Source organism: Clupea harengus, chromosome 25, assembly GCF_900700415.2.
Source record: "Clupea harengus chromosome 25, Ch_v2.0.2, whole genome shotgun sequence".
NCBI lineage: Eukaryota > Metazoa > Chordata > Actinopteri > Clupeiformes > Clupeidae > Clupea > Clupea harengus.
The window spans coordinates 1,847,624-1,867,198 of record NC_045176.1 but is presented as its reverse complement, the minus strand read 5'-3'; the positions used below and the strand labels follow the sequence as shown (position 1 = coordinate 1,867,198).

General features: G+C 46.5%; 3 protein-coding genes across 6 annotated transcripts in view; 2 read left to right on the top strand and 1 right to left on the bottom strand.

Moving 5' to 3' along the window:
• Positions 1–1,339: 1,339 nt before the first annotated feature.
• Positions 1,340–5,826, bottom strand: LOC105903818 (homeotic protein spalt-major-like). Of its 2 annotated transcripts, XM_031563084.2 has the most exons (4): positions 5,422–5,826; positions 5,040–5,137; positions 3,309–3,393; positions 1,340–3,045 (listed from the first exon to the last, which is right to left on the bottom strand). In XM_031563084.2, the coding sequence occupies exons 1-4, from the start codon at positions 5,639–5,641 to the stop codon at positions 1,883–1,885; spliced, it is 1,566 nt and encodes a 521-aa protein (XP_031418944.1). In that variant the 5' UTR covers positions 5,642–5,826; the 3' UTR covers positions 1,340–1,882. The 2 variants fall into 2 exon arrangements, with proteins under 2 accessions (XP_031418944.1, XP_012687071.2); XM_012831617.3 differs by lacking the exon at positions 5,040–5,137.
• Positions 5,827–6,129: 303 nt separating this feature from the next.
• On the top strand, positions 6,130–13,346 carry yju2 (YJU2 splicing factor homolog). The gene is made up of 8 exons (XM_031563176.2): positions 6,130–6,273; positions 6,739–6,839; positions 7,181–7,325; positions 7,639–7,773; positions 8,610–8,791; positions 9,157–9,307; positions 9,867–10,038; positions 12,798–13,346. Exons 1-8 carry the CDS (start codon positions 6,250–6,252, stop codon positions 12,941–12,943), a joined length of 1,056 nt encoding a protein of 351 aa, XP_031419036.1. The 5' UTR covers positions 6,130–6,249; the 3' UTR covers positions 12,944–13,346.
• A 400-nt stretch (positions 13,347–13,746) lies between these two features.
• Positions 13,747–19,575, top strand: part of LOC105903827 (SH2 domain-containing adapter protein F) — a 12,133-nt gene continuing 6,304 nt past the window's right edge. The window contains exons 1-4 of one of the 3 annotated variants that reach the window (XM_012831625.3): positions 13,747–14,159; positions 14,964–15,032; positions 15,491–15,860; positions 18,050–18,200. In XM_012831625.3, coding sequence (XP_012687079.2) covers positions 15,495–15,860; positions 18,050–18,200 — 517 coding nt within the window. In that variant the 5' untranslated portion in view covers positions 13,747–14,159; positions 14,964–15,032; positions 15,491–15,494. Of the gene's footprint in view, positions 14,160–14,223; positions 14,516–14,963; positions 15,033–15,490; positions 15,861–18,049; positions 18,201–19,575 lie in introns of those variants that run through there. The other 2 variants (XM_031563175.2, XM_042703731.1) reach the window with 2 other exon arrangements.

Genomic DNA, 19,575 nt, shown 5'->3' with positions numbered 1-19,575 from the left:
TTAGTTTCTCCTCCAACTCCTGGAGTTTTATTCATCTCTCTTGGCCATTGCTTCTATCTTACCATTAAAATCTATTAAAAATGTTCAGGTCTACTTGAGTGATCTGTCTGGTGAAGATTGTTTTTCAGGTCTACTTGGGTGATCTGTCTGGTGAAGATTGGGGGATCAAGACTGTCCGTACTGCTCGCTGTCTGTGTCTTGCTTGGTTACCAATCCGTGTCATTCTCTGACCTCTCCTTTCCATGTCACTTTGATCTCCTATTTTTGTCCTCTTTTGATAACCCTGGCACCGTTTCACCAAGGACTCGGCCCCATAGACATATATACAGATATGTACATATACAAATGTATATATATGTCTATATAATGTATACATGTCTATATAATGTATATATGTCTATATAATGTATATATGTATATATGTCTATGCTCTGCCCTGCGTGTGGGGTCTGCATTCTTCCGCTGCCTGTACAATATTTGCTTTTCAACGGCAATCAATCTGGCCATACGTGACAAAAGGAAAGGTACAGCGGCGTGACGATTGCAGTAGACAATAATTCAATCTTACAAACTTTTTTTCTCTTTATGTGTTTTTGCAACTTTTAAATGTTTACATTTATGCTGGAATGTCACTGGTGTTAGGCACACCTTAATTCTCACTATACTGTTCCTTTGGTTGTTCTCCAAATGCTTGGTAGGAGTCTTGCCTAGCCTCCGAAGGACCCAACAGGTAAGGACTCGGAAAGACCTGTCCTACCAAGGAAGCATCCTTGACTTTGAGAAACACCTGACTAATATTTATTTTATATTATTAAAAACAATCAGCTATTTGTACCCTTTCAGTGTTCTATTTAACCTATGTAATATGAATGTAAATGTGGATGAGATTTCATTCATGAAAATGTTTTTACGTATGTATTTATCCGTGTATGTATGTATGTAAGTGACAAGACAATTCCTTGAACTTTGCATTTTAAATACATTGCTAAAATTAAACCTTGAACATTAGATGAATGCAAGGACATTTATTGAACATGTATAATTCATGTGATTTAAGTGTAAAAGTAAGTGATAGCACTTCCTCCGTTGCTGTAGAATGTCTCCCAGTGTCTCATATTTTATATACACACACACACACACACACACACACAGAAACACACACACACACAGAAACACACACACACACAGAAACACACACACACACACACAGAAACACACACACACACACTCACAGAAACACACACACACACACAGAAACACACACACACACACACTCACACACACTCACACACACACACACACACACACACACACACACAGACAGACACACACACCTCAATGTCTTATATTTATATATATATACATCTCAAGTCACTTACAGTACAGCGTTTACATTTTCATTTGTATGTCCCTGCCCTGGGTATCAGACCAGGAGGCCTACAGGAGCACGTAGGCAATGTCAGTGGTTAAAATGTGTTAAAAACTCAGGCCGGTCCAAGAATCATTTCAGAAATGTTGTGGTGTATATACTGGTATTTCCAGTCCAGTAACGATTCATGTGATCCATCTGCCTGATTGAAATGCAGTTATTGATGTGCAATTCATTCTGACAGAAGGAGTAAAAGAAATTCCTTGATTACTAAACCGATGAAGTAAACAGTGATGGCATATAGTCCTTCCATAGGAAACACTCCCTGAACAGAGTGTGTGTGTGTGTGTGTGTGTGTGTGTGTGTGTGTGTGTGTGTGTGTATGCATGTCAGTGTAGTCTTCAGCACTTCTCGTGTGTGCCCATGTGTCTCTTGAGGTGGTGCATGAGGGTGTGTGTGTGTGTGTGTGTGTGTGTGTGTGTGTGTGTGTGTGTGTGTGTGTGTGTGTAGTCTTCAGCACTTCTCGTGTGTGCCCATGTGTCTCTTGAGGTGGTGCATGAGGGTGTAGTTCTTGCCGCAGTAGGAGCAGCTGTACGGCCGCAGGCCGCTGTGGACGCTCTGGTGCGTCTTCAGGCTGCTCTGCTGGGTGAACCTCTTCCCGCAGGTGCTGCAGGCGTACGGCCGCTCGCCCGTGTGCGTGCGCAGGTGGATGGTCAGGTGCGAGGAGCACAGGAAGTGCTTGTAGCAGATGGAACAGGTGAAGGGCCTCTCGCCGGAGTGGCTGCGCAGGTGTTTGCGCAGGTAAGGCAAGCTGGTGAAGTCTTTCTTGCAGATGCTGCAGATGTGGGGGGGCAGCTCGTGCGAGGGCACGTGTGGGTGGAACTGTGAGCCCGTAGGGGGCGCCGTGCGTCTCGCCTGCATGTGTCCCTGATGAGCCGTCCTCTGCAGGAGCTGAGACTGCGTCACGGCCATGTCGGCCCCGAACACCTCCACGCTGGTGTCGTGCATGGAAGGAGGCGTCTGCGACGTGTCTAGGTGCAGCTCGTCTCCATGCACATGGGAGTACTGCTCCATCCCATAGAGCAGCTCGTCAAAGCTGTGGTTCGTATCGCTGTCGTGTTCCTCCTCCTCCTCCTCCTCCTCTTCTGTGAGGGGACCCCACAGCTGAGCGTCCTCCTGGTCCGCTGGCCGGCCGTCGGTCTGTTTCTCCCGTCCACGCTCCCCTCGCGTCTCCTGGTGGCCCAGGGCCGCCTGCTCCTCCTCCCGCCGCTCAGCCTTCAGCCTCAGCTCGCCGAACTCCAACGCCTCCGGCACGTGTGTGGTGACGGGAGTGTGACAGTCCTGTGCGTGCGTGAGGGCTCTGCTGGTGCCCTGTGCATGTTTGAGGTCTCCCTGCGGTCCATGCATGTCTGTGAAGTGTGCGGGTGGGTCAGGTGGATACGTGTTTGAACTTTGTGGGTATGCAAGATGTGTATTTGAGATGCTGGTTTGTGTGAGATGCGAGTTGATGTCTGGTATGCATGACATGTGTGTAGAGGGGTCCTGGGTGAATGTGAAGGATGGATGCTTTGGTCCCGGGGTTGATTCTGGATTGCGTTGCGAACTTGAGCGATCTGTGTAGAGCCGCCGGTTGAAATGTGAGTTGCCGGCAGTGGTAGTCTCATATTTCATGGGCTCTGCAACAACAGGTCAGCAGAGACGTTGTTCAGTACACTCAGCATATGACAACACACACATTTTGAACAGGACGTCAGTGACACTATCATGATATGACATGCTTTTCTCATCAATTTGAGCCTGTTTAACTCACAAACAATAGTTCTGTGTGCTCCCCTTGTACGTTGCTTTGGACAAAAGCGTCTGCTAAATGACTAAATGTAAATGTAAATGTAAATATGTGTGTGTGTGTGTGTGTGTGTGTGTGTGTGTGTGTGATCACCTAATCCTTGGTTCCACAGGTCATCCTCAAGCCTTTCCTCTTTGATCTGCATTAAGTCTGACTCCTGCCCCTGGGTGCTCGAACACTGTTACAAATAAAGAAAACATGAACATGAACATCATGAGCTCCTGCAACGTTAAAAGCACCACTATTTAAGTATGTAATGCACCACTATTTAAGTATGTAATGCACCACTACTTTAGGAAGAAGCACTGCGAGACCTGCATCCTGTGCAGTAGAATGACCCTATCTGACAAAACATCACAATCACCTTGCTCTATGCTATCCACGATAAAGTGTTTCTCTTAATACTACAACATCATCTAGATGAAACTAAACTCCATCTACACTTCCAGTCCTCTCTCGACCCACCTTGTCATCAGTCCTCTCTCTACACCCACCTTGTCCTCATCAGTCCTCTCTACACCCACCTTATCCTCATCAGTCCTCTCTCTACACCAACCTTGTCCTCAGCTCTCTCTCTCTACACCCACCTTGTCCTCATCAGTCCTCAATCTCGACCCAACTTGTCCTCATCAGTGCTCTCTACACCCACCTTGTCCTCATCAGTCCTCTCTCTACACCCACCTTGTCCTCATCAGTCCTCTCACTACACCCACCTTGTCCTCATCAGTCCTCTCTACACCCACCTTGTCCTCAGCTCTCTCTACACCCACCTTATCCTCAGTCCTCTCTCGACCCACCTTATCCTCAGTCCTCTCTCTACACCCACCTTGTCCTCAGCTCTCTCTACACACACCTTGTCCTCATCTCTCTCTACACCCACCTTGTCCTCATCAGCTCTCTCTACACCCACCTTGTCCTCAGCTCTCTCTACACACACCTTGTCCTCATCTCTCTCTACACCCACCTTGTCCTCATCAGTCCTCTCTCTACACCCACCTTGTCCTCATCTCTCTCTACACCCACCTTGTCCTCATCAGCTCTCTCTACACCCACCTTGTCCTCATCTCTCTCTACACCCACCTTGTCCTCATCTCTCTCTACACCCACCTTGTCCTCAGCTCTCTCTCTACACCCACCTTATCCTCATCAGCTCTCTTTACACCCACCTTATCCTCATCAGCTCTCTCTCTGCACCCACCTTGTCCTCATCAGCTCTCTCTACACCCACCTTATCCTCAGCTCTCTCTACACCCACCTTATCCTCAGCTCTCTCTACACCCACCTTGTCCTCAGCTCTCTCTACACCCACCTTGTCCTCAGCTTTCTCTACACACCCACCTTGTCCTCAGTCCTCTCTCGACCCACCTTGTCCTCATCAGCTCTCTCTGCACCCACCTTGTCCTCATCAGTCCTCTCTCGACCCACCTTATCCTCAGCTCTCTCTACACCCACCTTATCCTCAGTCCTCTCTCGACCCACCTTATCCTCAGTCCTCTCTCGACCCACCTTGTCCTCATCAGCTCTCTCTACACCCACCTTGTCCTCAGCTCTCTCTACACCCACCTTGTCCTCATCAGTCCTCTCTCGACCCACCTTGTCCTCATCAGCTCTCTCTGCACCCACCTTGTCCTCATCAGCACTCGCTACACCCACCTTGTCCTCAGTCCTCTCTCGACCCACCTTGTCCTCATCAGTCCTCTCTCGACCCACCTTGTCCTCATCAGCTCTCTCTACACCCACCTTGTCCTCAGCTCTCTGTACACCCACCCTGTCCTCAGCTCTCTCTACACCCACCTTGTCCTCATCAGCTCTCTCTACACCCACCTTGTCCTCAGCACTCAGTGGCTGTTCAGGGCTGCTGCATCTTGCTGCCCCCCCCACCCCACCTCTCAGTGGGCTCCAGTCCTGTCCTGCCAGGTCATCTGCAGGCGAAGCACACACACAGAATTGAAGAGAAAATAAAGCACGCACGGCAGAAGAATAGCGGTGCATTCCATACCAGAAAGGTGCCTTGAAATCGTGTCTATTGAACTGTATGAAGCAAATACTAACATCTAACAGTAACTCGCAAGGAAGAGGATGGCAAACACAGATGCATGGGTACGCACGCCTAGTCCGTGGTCACAGATATTTGAGCATTCCATTCACCTTTGACCAGGCTAGTTAATTTCAAGGAGGTCGGCTATAGTTGTCCAATTCCACTCACCTGCTTCAATTCGTATTTGTACAGTCCTTAGTTCTTCTTTCGCCTCTTGCAATTTCCTTTTAAGCTCCACATTATCGTTTTGATGTCGGGAAATCTCAAGGCGCAACACTGCATAGCTGTCGTCAAAAAGTTGTATTATTTCTGTGATAGCAGCCTTTGCTAAGACTTCCATTATAGCACCCAACTGGGTCTGTAAAGACCCACAATTAACGTCAGTCATTTTAGTCGCTGGTTAATGTACCAAAAATAAATATCACCCTCGTCCAAAAAACACATACATATATCCTTGTAATATAAATTAAGATGGTTTATTACGCGAAAAACCCTACGATGGCATGGCACAATCAACAATAAACACGGCTCCTCTTCCTCTGCGGTTGTGAGGCCTGGTGGAAAAGCAGGATGTCGCTGGTTCGACTGCCACCTATCGGATCAGCGCATCGACTGTATAGAATATTATGTCTTTCATGACTTCTATATACAGTCAATGGATCATAGCAATTTGAAATGTATATAAGCAGTCACAACCTATCAGATTTTACACTTCAGTATTTACAGAAACAGCTATACAGTTTCCCTGGTCTGACGAGTTTGCTGTGGTTACATTGATTCGGTTAATGACAAACATTGAGAAACATTGTTTCAGAGCGGTTGCATATTCTAACCCAGTTGGTGGCGGTAATGAGTCAGAATATATGTTTTCTGATCGCCAAATCACAAAGAAGAAGAACAGTAGCGAACATCATCAGAGAATTTTTGTGTTCAGCGTGAGGTTCAAGCCTTCCAAGAATATAGGCACCTAGCCACATTATTTAACACGGTTTCAAAATGTCTGAACGAAAGGTTTTGAACGTAAGTGTACTTCATGTTATATGCTTTATCACACAAGTGTCCAACCAGTCGCCAACGATAGCACTTCATGTACTGTTCAAATGTTTTTGCTATTAGCCAACCTAGCTAACGTTAGCTGGCTAGCTTAAACAAGATCGACCAAGCTGGTTCACAAACGGCATAGTTCAGTATTTCAAACCTTGTTTTATTTAGCGGTATGTGACACACTTAAAGGTGCACAGCCTTATCAGCTTATGTCCCAATTTGTATAGTTGTAGTGTCATGTCACACTTCGGCCATTAACAACCTTAAATGTTAACGTTACCCAAGTTGTTGAGTCTGAATTTTGCTAGCCAAGTTAGCTGGTAATAAGATTCGAGACTGTTAATATCAAGTGGACGTTATCAAAAGAGCCGATGGCAAATATAAAAACTTGCTTATGTCTGTCGACCTAAATCGATCGAATTTGACTGTCTCTCCTTACAGAAATACTATCCCCCCGATTTCGACCCCTCGAAAATCCCCAAGCTAAAACTCCCTAAAGACCGTCAGTATGTTGTGCGGCTGATGGCCCCGTTCAACATGAGGTGAGTGGCACGAGTACCACATACTTAACCAGACCCCGACTGCCACATACTTAACCAGACCACGAATACCACATACTTAACCAGACCCCGACTGCCACATACTTAACCAGACCACGAGTACCACATACTTAACCAGACCCCGACTGCCACATACTTAACCAGACCACGAGTACCACATACTTAACCAGACCACGAATACCACATACTTAACCAGACCACGACTGCCACATACTTAACCAGAATCTCCTGACCCGCTGCACTTTCTAGAGTAATGCAACTGTAATTCAGGCAATGAATGTAATGATGGAATTGTAAGTGTTGCTTTGTGACTACCAACACAGGTGCAAGACCTGCGGGGAGTACATCTACAAGGGGAAGAAGTTCAACGCTCGGAAGGAGACGGTGCAGAATGAGGATTACATGGGACTGCCCATCTTTCGATTTTACATTAAGTGCACAAGATGCCTGGCCGAGATCACTTTCAAGGTATGGAGCCATCACCTTAAAAATGGTGTGTGTGTGTGTGTGTGTGTGTGTGTGTGTGTGTGTGTGTGTGTGTGTGTGTGTGTGTGTGTGTGTGTGTGTGTGTGTGTGTGTGTGTGTGTGTGTGTGTGTGTGTGTGTGTGTGTGTGTGTGTGTGTGTGTGTGTGTGTGTGTGTACGCGCTATAGAACATGTATTCATTTCCTGGGAACAGTGCATGGTCGGTTGAAATGTTTGTGCTCTGATTATATTGAATGTGAATTGGGAGTAATTCAGGAGTGACTGTTGCTTTAACTGTATGTCCATTTCCCCTCTAGACCGACCCTGAGAACACAGACTACGCCATGGAGCATGGTGCGACGCGGAACTTCCAAGCAGAGAAACTGCTTGAGGAGGAGGAGAAGAAGATAGTGAGGGATCGAGAGGAAGAGGAGCTGAACAATCCCATGAAGGTGAAAGGTCATCCTTTACCGAACCCACACATGCATGCACTCGAACACTCTACCCTGCACCCACGCATGCATGCACTCGAACACTCTACCCTGCACCCACACATGCATGCATGCACTCGAACACTCTACCCTGCACCCACACATGCATGCACTCGAACACTCTACCCTCCACCCACACATGCATGCACTCGAACACTCTACCCTGCACCCACGCATGCATGCACTCGAACACTCTACCCTGCACCCACGCATGCACTTGAACACTTTACCCTGCACTTATTGATGCACCTCAATGTATATATATTGTTTTTTTTTTGCAGTTAATGTGCACAGCAACTTAAGTTTTTTAGCTGTCTGATGCTGCCTCGTCTGTCTCGTTGTTTTTGTGACAATGACAATAAAGTATTTTCTACCCTGCACCCACGCATGCATGCACTCGAACACTCTACCCTGCACCTACACATGCATGCACTCGAACACTCTACCCTGCACTTATTGATGCACCTCAATGTGTATATATATATATATATATATATATATATTATATTTACTCTTAATACTGTTATTTATTATTATTTAGCTGTGGCAGTTAATGTGCACAGCAACTTAAGTTTTTTAGCTGTCTGATGCTGCCTTGTCTGTCTCGTTGTTTTTGTGACAATGACAATAAAGTATTTTGATCTTTGGACCCACACATGCATTGGACATGTGCCATGGCTAAGACTCATTATGAGTAAGATAATCGTGAAACTCCCAATGCCAAAGATACACATAAATCACTGGTGCTAAAAGAGAATGGTGACGAGGACATTGGTGCTTTGTTTTGGCTCTGGCAGGTTCTGGAGAACCGGACGCGGGACTCGAAGATGGAGATGGAGGTTCTGGAGAACCTGCAGGAGCTGAAGGAGCTGAACCAGCGCCAGGCCACGGTGGACTTTGAGTCCATGCTGGGTCAGTACCGCGACCTGGAGCAGCTGCAGCGACAGAGGGAGGTGGACGAGGACGAGCGAGAGACCAAGTGAGTGAGGGAAGGAGGGTCATCAGGGGTCACTGAGGGTCATCAGGGTTCACTAAATCACTAACCCAGACGTCATGGGACAATCACATTTTCCCCTCGGGCTACCAGAATATAACAACACCCTTTCGGAAACGGGCTAGAGAGAGAGGGCATACGGAGGGAGGTGGAGGAGAGAGGAGTGTGTGTGTGTGTGAGAAAGGAAGTTGTGTGTGTGTGTGTGTGTGTGTGTGAGTGAGAGAGGGAAATCAAAGACAAGTGGTTAAGTGATCCTTGGTTGCTGTACTTCTCCCCCTGGTTAAGTGATCCTTGGTTGCTGTACTAGTTAAGTGATCCTTTAACTCCTACCCCTCGCCCTCATCCCTCAGGGAGATGCTGGACAAGGCGCTGGTGAAGAGACTGAGGGACTCCGACTCCGACTCCGACCAGGACGAGGAGATGGCAAGGTCAGCAGTGAAGAGGCTTGCACCAGAGAAGGCCACTGACATCCTCACCGTTGAAAAGAGCACAGACATCCAGGTACAGTACTTCCATTAGGAAGACCATAGACGCACAGATACAGTACTTCATTAGGAAGACCATAGACGCCCAGATACATTACTTCATTAGGAAGACCATAGACGCACAGATACAGTACTTCATTAGGAACACCATAGACGCACAGATACAGTACTTCATTAGGAAGACCATAGACGCCCAGATACATTACTTCATTAGCAAGACCATAGACGCCCAGATACAGTACTTCATTAGGAACACCATAGACGCCCAGATACAGTACTTCATTAGGAAGACCATAGACTCCCAGGTACAGTACTTCATTAGGAAGACCATAGACGCCCGGGTACAGTACTTCATTAGGAAGACCATCATACTCTTTGTATTAGGTGTATTTTGGCTTTTGTGACATCCTAAAGCGTGGATAAAACCATGCAAAAATACTTGTTGTACTCTTAAGTTGGAGTTGGAGTCTTAATGAGTCGGTGCAGGGTGCTACAGAAGAGTTGAGGAAGTAATTGATTTCTCTTTCTCCCTCTCTCTCTCTCTCTCTCTCTCTCTCTCTCTCTCTCTCTCCCAGGGGCCTGCTGGGACAGTGAAGCGGGCACAGCCGGAGAGCTGGGAGAGGAGTGTTGGAGGCCTGGGGACCAAAGCTGCCCTGGGCTCCCTGGTGGTGAGGAGGAAGACCCCTGCCTCTGTCTCTAAGCCCAGCAACAGCAGCACGCCGTCTGGGCCAAGCACACAGCAGACAGGTAGGCAGTCTGGGCCAAGCACACAGCAGACAGGTAGGCAGTCTGGCCGAAGCAGACAGCAGACAGGTGGGCAGACAGGTGGGTATACTGGCCCAAGCAGACAGGTGGGCAGACAGGTGGGCAGAGAGGTGGGCAGAGAGGTGGGCAGACAGGTGGGCAGACAGGTAGGCATACTGGCCCAAGCACACCGCAGACAGGTGGGCAGACAGGTGGGCAGACAGGTGGGCATACTGGCCCAAGCACACCGCAGACAGGTGGGCAGACAGGTGGGCAGACAGGTGGGCAGACAGGTGGGCAGACAGGTGGGCAGACAGGTGGGCAGACAGGTGGGCATACTGGCCCAAGCACACCGCAGACAGGTGGGCAGACAGGTAGGCAGACAGGTGGGCAGACAGGTGGGCAGACAGGTGGGCAGACAGGTGGGCAGACAGGTGGGCAGACAGGTGGGCATACTGGCCCAAGCACACAGCAGACAGGTGGGCAGACAGGTGGGCAGACAGGTGGGCAGACAGGTGGGCATACTGGCCCAAGCACACCGCAGACAGGTGGGCAGACAGGTAGGCAGACAGGTGGGCAGACAGGTGGGCAGACAGGTGGGCAGACAGGTGGGCAGACAGGTGGGCAGACAGGTGGGCATACTGGCCCAAGCACACCGCAGACAGGTGGGCAGACAGGTAGGCAGACAGGTGGGCAGACAGGTGGGCAGACAGGTGGGCAGACAGGTGGGCAGACAGGTGGGCAGACAGGTGGGCAGACAGGTGGGCAGACAGGTGGGCATACTGGCCCAAGCACACAGCAGACAGGCGGCTGCTCTCAACTCACTTCACAGATCATTTTGATTTCTACAAGTACTGTTATTTACATTCATAATTATTTACAATAGGCAGCACTTATACTATTACTAGGGTTTATTATTATTATTGTTGTTATTATTACATTATAAATGTATTTTACTCCTCACAAAATGTGGTAACATCACTGCAGTGCTGGTAATAGATGCAGTTCTTCACACCAGCTGCCCACAGCAAGAAGCACAAAGCGCAATTTCACAGTTTGAGTCTGCCTGCCGCTTGCTCTAAAGCACCGTGTCCTTAGCTCTGTGCGCTAACCTTAATCCCACATCTCATTTGTGACGCTCTGATTGGCCACTGATGTGAATGCTGGTGTTATGATTGGCCACTGATGTGAATGCTAGCGTTATGATTGGCCACTGATGTGAATGCTAGCGTTATGGTTGGCCACTGATGTGAATGCTAGCGTTATGATTGGCCACTGATGTGAATGCTAGCGTTATGGTTGGCCGTCTGTGCTGCTCTGGTTCTGGTTTAAAACGAGCGTTCAACAGCCTCCATTCACCCCAGGCCTGCCTTTCAATGTGACCCTTCCTGCTAGGGGTGGGGGGAAAAAAATCGATTTTTCGATTTCTCTCTAGAACGATTATGTCTCGATTCAGAAAAGTTCATAATCGATTTTTTAATAAAATAAAAAAATAAAAAATTAATATATATTTTTTTTATTTGTACACATTCATTTTGTGTTGAAATGCAAGCTGCATCGATTATTGCATTGTTCATAGAAAGTCATAATTGTGACAAGGACACACTTTTTCTCTAATAAAAAAATAGATCTGTTGATTTTCTTTAATTATCAAACACAAAGTAGGAAGTGATTTGAGACTCTGAGTAGCAAACTCAAATGTTTTAAAAATCGAGATGCATCGATAATCGTTTTATCGGTTTAGAATTGATAATCGATAATCGGTTTAGAATCGAGAATCAGTTTAGAATCGAATCGTTGACCTCTGAATCGGAATCGAATCGAATCGTGAGGTGCCAAGAGATTCCCACCCCTACTTCCTGCAGTTCATCTCAAACTGCCCATGTCCAGTCTAAATGGCTATAAATCCCACTTAACCCCTTCTGGCATAACGTGTAAGATTTCATTCACATCTTCTTAAAAAAAAGTACTGCTGTACAAAACATTATAAAACATACAATATATAATAAAACATATTTACAGCTTTCATGTTCTGCTGTACTCAAGTTCTGGTTTTAAACCAGAAGACCCAACTCTTCAGAGAGCACTTCCCGTCCTAACTGGCACTTCGACTAGTGCGTAACTTGCAATTACAGCAGTTACATTTCTGCACTTCTTTTTTCCTTTTTATTTCATTTTGTTATATTTCTTATGTAAAGTAGTATTTATTTATTGTTACACCAGGTTCTATTGCTCGTAGCTTGACTATTCTCTCCCTTGTACGTCGCTTTGGACAAAAGCGTCTGCTAAATGACTAAATGTAAATGTAAGATCAGTTGATCCCTCAGTTTTGCAAAGTAAAGTAAAGATGTCTGACAGGAGAGGAGCTACGGAAAGGCACGTTTGACCACCAGAGCAGCTAGGGAAAGCAGTGATCATAACCCTTAAGTCGTCCATATTCATTTTGAGTTAAACCCTAATTGGCCTTTAAACGTTGTTAGCATTGACCATAACCCTTAAGTTGTTCATATTCATGTCGAGTTAAACCCTAATTGGCCTTTAAACGTTGTTAGCATTGAACATAACCCTTTGTTGTCCATATTCATGTCGAATTAAACCCTAACTGGGCTCTAAAAGTTGTTAGCATTGAACATAACCCTTAGTTGTCCATATTCATGCCAGGTTAAGCTATGATTAGACTTTAAACGCTGTTAGCATTGCTGGACTCCTGCGGCGGTGTAAACACTCCCGACAGTCTCATCTTCCTCTCTTTCGCCCCACAGGAACCAAGACTCCAGCCCCTTCTAGCAGCAACGCACAACCAGCGCTCCTGCAGAACGGTTCTTCAGTGAGCAAGCCATTGGTTCCACAGAACAGTTCCTCTCTCAGCCTGTTGGGGGCGTACTCGGACAGTGACGACAGCGATTGAGGAGGCCATGTCTTGTGCTCTGATAATTTTTGTTTTAAACAGAATTTTGGTTTCAAATGAATACCTTACAGCAGATCTGCAGAAGATCAACTAGAGAATGCAAACAGGTGTCAGGGCTGTACTTTGTTTCCCTTTAATTGTAATACTCTTCTTTGAGTCTTCTGAGACTAGCTTTTGATCCTTTACACAGAACTGGTTTTAAAAACAGAACCTGTCAGAAACATCATGCTCCAGCTTTTCCCTACTCGTCCAGAACCTGCAGGTCCAGTACCCAAGACCTGTTACCTCTTTGAGGGGAACCAGAAGCAGAACTCGGGGTTTCTTGTGTATTTAGTCCTCAGCTCTCTACCTGTCACGTCATATCTCTCTACAGATGTTTAAATAAAATGATCATTGATGCAGATTTCAAGATGTGTGCTCCTAATGTAAAGCCTGTGGAGGAAACTCTATCTTTAGATATTTCGGAGAGTATGGATTTCAACATAGCCAGCATCAATGCTGTGTGATTGTTTCATTTCACTCTGGCTGAAGTGACGAGCATTGCTCTGTTCAAGTGTGAGAGTTGGAGGAGCTTGTTTTAAAACATTTAAGCATTTGAAGATTTTCATGTAAATATATTAAACGATGGTTTCTGAATTTTTGGCTGTGTGATTCTGTCATTCTTTGCTGATGCATTGCAGAAATTCACAATCCTGACTCGAACCATATAGGGCCAGTCACTGGAGAATCGTTCTGCACAACGACAATCACTGTCATTCCGGATAACGAGTGTGACAGAAGTGACCTATTTACGATCAGCGAAACGACTCGCTAGGGAGCCATTTCACCTAATTACATTTAGTTATTAATGAACGTTTAAATGAAATACGTCCCGAACGCATAGGCCTGCTTTCATTATGTGACTGCCAGAAGCGAATTTATATTCTACTTTGTTGTTTCAGGCGACGGTACAGACAATTGGCTTTGAAATGTAATATACAATGTATCATCTTAAATTGCATATTTACATGCGTGCCGAGTAGTCCTAAATAAAAGTATGGAACACAACATTGCCACATGCTTATTGTAACATTTCTAAACGAACGGTACTTGAAAAGGGTTGAGATTGGCTCAGATCTGAGGTTTTAACCTGTTCAGTGCTGGCTTGGATTAGTTGAACACTGCTTGTTTGGGAGCGCGCCGGGAATCACGAGAGTGCACACCGGAGCTGGTTATCGTAAGTAATTGACTGCTAATAAGCCGTGAGTTTATTGTGGACTATACTAAACGCACACCTCAAAAGATAAGGTCGCAGATAGCTTTTACTGGTCGTGGGGCTGCTGTCATTTCAAATTCTCAGTCGAACTTATATTAGTGTCAGCTAGCACGTTCGTTATTAGCAATATGGTGCTATAGTTCCATGGCTAGCTGAGTAGATTTGCATACCAGATACAGTTTTACTTTCTTTCGTAAAAGAGGTTGGGTTTCGTATATTATTAACAGCATATTATCCGCTTTACTTTTGTTGGGATTGGCATGTAATATTGACCAGCTACCCTTTCCTGAAAAAAGCTTACGGTCTAGCTAGCCCAGGCGAGTAACATTCACGTTACTCCCAGTTTGCACAGTAGTTTGTCAGCCTTTCATAATCGAATGACACTGAAAGTAACTTTTAATACTGGGTTTGTTTACTCCAGTAGGCAGCCTGGGTCCTCTCAGAAACGTTACCAATTACTAATTTAGTTACTACTAAGAATAGTTAAATGGAAATGTAGCTAGCTGTATAAGTTAGCAGAACGGCCAGCTACGTGAGCTAACTAAACAGTCTGTATCGACTAGTCGGTGTTGAATACTCATTTATTCCCATGTGCCCAACATATGGAATCTTGCACGGTGTAAAGCTTTTAAATCGCACTGTATTTATTTTATCTATCAGTGTAACTTGATTGGTTTCTAGCCAGCTAGCTTTGTCATGGGGGACTAGTGTTTCGGAGGCGTTGCCTGTTTCTGGAAGTAAGTGAAAGTTTATTGTTCACTCTAGGTTCCTCTGCGGTTCAACCTCTATTGTTCTGTCGAGGCGTCAATGCGTGAATCACACAGAGGGAGAGAGGTACGTTCGTCCTGATTATGTATTTTGACTGGGTTTCTTACTCATGATTGTAATCTCGACTAAAGAGGAAAAGTTAAATGTCTTAGTTAGTGTCTGTATTATTTAAATCATACTGCTATTAACCATCATACGTAGAAAATTATTTATATCGTTTCTGTTACTTACACAAATTGGTGTTGTGACGGCTAAGCTAGATGACGATGATCGTGTACTCTAAATTCTAATTGGCCTACTTAGACGTTAATACAGTCATGCGCTGAAACAAATGCCAGTACTTTGGACTGAAATTATGATGATTTTTGCCTTTCAATAAGCCTAGCTTGGTGATTGAGTGTGTTCTACAGCCCAACAGTCATTGATGTTCTGTACATTTCTGTTGTGGTAGATCTGAAAAGAGTTTGCAACTGGCATGCCTACTCTAAATGTCTTGGTTTTACCCCCCTCCCCCTCCCCCCCAGACCCATGGCAAAGTGGCTGAGGGACTACCTAAATTTTGGCAGTCGGCGCGGACCCCCCCAGCCCCCAACGCCGGACTACACAGAGAGCGAGATTCTGCGTGCGTACCGGGCGCAGAAGGCGCTGGACTTCGAGGACCCCTACGAGTGTTCAGAGCGGCGGGACTCGCCCAACGGCGGCGAGGAGGAGGACGACGACGGCGGCGGCTTTGAGGCGTTCGGAGCGGTGCTGCCCAACGGGCTCCAGGTGAAGGTGGTGTCGCCCAAACACCGCCTGATCAAGGTGGACTCGCAGGAGTTCGGACGCTGCGCCCCCATCCTCACGCCCAGCCTCAGCAGCACCATATCCTTCCAGGATCCCCCGTCTCCTCCGGTGAGCGCACACATACATACACACACACACACACACACACACACTGACTGCGCCCCCATCCTCACACCCAGCACCATATCCTTCCAGGATCCCCCGTCTCCTCCCGTAAGCAGACACACACACACACACACACACACGTGTGCCCCCATCCTCACGCCCAGCCTCAGCAGCACCATATCCTTCCGGGAACCCCCGTCTCCTCCGGTGAGCAGACACACACACACACACACACACACACACGCATACACACACACTGCTCCTTGTTTTATCTCCTCCTACATACCATTCTTTGTTTGCAGGAGCCCCCGCCTACAAACAACCCAAAACTCGTGCACTCCCCCCCCCCCCCCCCAACACACACACACACACACACACACACAGAGTTCTTAGTTTACAAGTTGTCACCGAGGAGATGGGAAATTAGAGACGATGAGGTGATTAGCTGCATCAGCAGTGGTATGGTCAGTGATGGGTGCAATGCTCAGCTCGTGTCTGAAGAGATCATGCAGTGGGTGGGATATTTAACCAGTGCCATGGAATGAGAGACTGTTACGAAGTAGCCACCCAGAACAGAACCCTCCCTGATTCCTTGCGTGGTTTGCATGTCAGTCATTTCCTGTGGAAAACGTTGCCTATTGTGGCCGTGGTACCACGTGGTGTGTGTTAGTGTGTTAGTGTGTGTGTGTGTGTGTGGGTGTGTGCTACCCCTGAGGACTCCGCTTACCTTAAGTGCCCTTTAGAGAACAGCATGTTGTTCTGATGGCTGTTATGTTTTTTATTTTTAGGTCCGTTTCTATGCTCAGGCTGTGTGTTTCACACGGATGAGTGCATTTGAGTGCCCTGCTTTAGCTACCCCTAAAACACACACACACACACACACACATACACACCCCTAAAACATCTGTGTTGAAACGGAGCATCATGTGGATCATTCCCCCTGCAGTGGTGCGCACACACACACACACACACACACACACACACACACACACACACACACACACACATGAGTGTGTGTGGTGTGGTGAAGCTGGGCTGGTGTGGAGCCCCAGAGCAGTGCGTGTGCAGACGTGGTGCATCACTGAACCGCCAGCCTGTCAGAGATGATGAAATATTCAGTTAGGGAGACAGATTGTGCTCTGACTCATTACGCCAAATTAGAATGCATAATCCACAGGAGACACACACACACACTGACAGATGTGAACACACACACACACACACACTGACAGATGTGAGCACACACAGAATACAGAATCACACACAGGTACACACACACACACAGATGTGAGCACACGCACAGACACACACACACACAAACACTTGCACACAAACTGTTTTTACATACTCTGCAGTGACCGTAATAGTAATTTCTCCATCTCTTTTTAAATCAGTAGACTCAAAAGGCTGTGAACACACTAGGCTTTGCACTGTTTGTTTTTCATGACATGTTCTTTGATGTCTGTACCTGAGCCACTGGTTCACAGCTGATTAAGGCTCAGAGACGGCCCAGCGACCCTCTGGCTAAACATAAACACTTTCGCCAACATCTGAGGCTCATGACTGTCAGGAGGTGTCGTATTAGGACTCCGCTGAAGTGTGTGTGTGTGTGTGTGTGTGTGTGTGTGTCAGGAGGGGTCGTATTAGGACTCCACTGAAGTGTGTATGTGCCAGGAGGTGTCGTATTAGGACTCCGCTGAAGTGTGTGTGTGTGCGTGTGTGTGTGTGTGTGTGTGTCAGGAGGTGTCGTATTAGGACTCCGCTGAAGTGTGTGTGTGTGTGTGTGTGTGTGTGTGTCAGGAGGTGTCGTATTAGGACTCCGCTGAAGTGTGTGTGTGTGTCAGGAGGTGTCGTATTAGGACTCCGCTGAAGCTCCTCTCTCTGCTACGTGCACCTTTTGCAAGGGGATGTCTGACAGACGTGTGTGTGTGTGTGTGTGTGTGTGTGTGTGTGTGAGAACTGGAATCTCCTGAAAGGGAGTTTTGCAGTATTGTAGTTTTTTTTTGTTACATTTTCCATATTCTATGACTGTTGATTGTGATAACTCTGTATATCTGTGGCTTATACAGAGCGGTTTCCTGTCAGATAAATCAGTGCATGTGCATTTGGCACTGTCCTGTTGGTGTGATTTAAAGTGGTCTGGAAATGTAACTGGGACAGTAAAGAGTGTAACCTCCCCCCCCCCCCCCCAGGTGATCCCATCTGCCCCTGTGGTGGGGGACACGGACTACTCGGACCCGTTTGACGCCCGACCCGACCCCCGGTCCCGACCCGTCCAGGAGGTGCCTGCAGTGGAGAGTGGGAGCTACATGGAGCCCTTTGAGGCCCAGAGGGTCATCACAGGTCAGCGCCACACACACCCACACACACACACACACACACACACACACACACACACACACACATACATTTTACACACACACACATACACACACACACATACACACACACACACACACACACACACACACTCTCATCACAGGTCAGCGCCACACACACACACACACTCTCACACTCACTCACTCACTCACTCATCACAGGTCAGCGCCACACACACACACACACACACACACACACTCACTCATCACAGGTCAGCGCCACACACACACACACACACACACACACACACATAACCTCTCTTGGTTTGTTAGGTCAAATGTGTGTATTGTGTTCTGTTGATGACTCATGTTTTCCTTTTAAAGTTAATGCCTTTGGGATGGTAAGGGTGGGTGTTATTAATGGTAATGCCTTTGGGTAGGTGTTATTAATGTCTTTGGGTAGGTGTTATTACTGTTAATGCCTTTGGGTAGGTAAGGGTGGGTGTTATTAATGTTAATGCTGTCGGCAGGGAAAACGCATGCCTAAGGAATGCGTGTTGAAACCGGATATCGTCACTTTACTCCGGTCTCTGGTTGGATAAAACTTGTCAACAGAAATGGACAAGGACCTTTGATTTATTCTTTAGGAACCATGCCGATGCCGGACTTTTAATGTTGTGTGACGTTGTTGAAGTTCAAGTTCAACATTAATAGCGATTGAATTACCCTTGTGTCGTGTAATCGCTAGCGGTAAATAAACGTTAATAACTTGAATGACTGATTAAGGATATATGTTACACATCACAAACACACGTAATCGATGGGATTTGGGGGAAATTAGGTAATTGGTTAGCTTAAATTGCAGTATATTAGGCGAGCTAATTGACCTGGCTAGCTATAGCGGAATTAACAGTGCTAGCTTTGTGTTTGGTCATATAGCTTCGTGAAAGTTTGGTTAACAAGTCACTTGTGTGTTTAGTTGTATGACTTCGTAAAAGTTCGGTTAACAAGTCAATTGAGCATTAAGCCACCTGACTATAATGAGTCAATTCATATCAGCATGCTAACATTATACTTATTAGCAGCGAGGCTAGCTAGCTACTATGTGTTCCAATGGATTGTTGGTCTAAGTGTTAGCAGCAACCTACCACATGAACAACTAACCGAGTCAATGTAGACATATAAAAAGTCGTGTAGATAGCTTTATGCACATAAGCCGTCTAACTTCACAAAAATAATAATAATTTAAAGAAAACCGATCGTTTGAATGTCAGGCGATCAACACAACTTCTCAACTAAAAAGTAAAGGTCCTAATCAAACGGAGTAAAGTGACGACTTCCGGTTTCAACACGGATTCTTTAGGAAATACATTTTCCCTGCCGACAAATGCCTTTGGGTA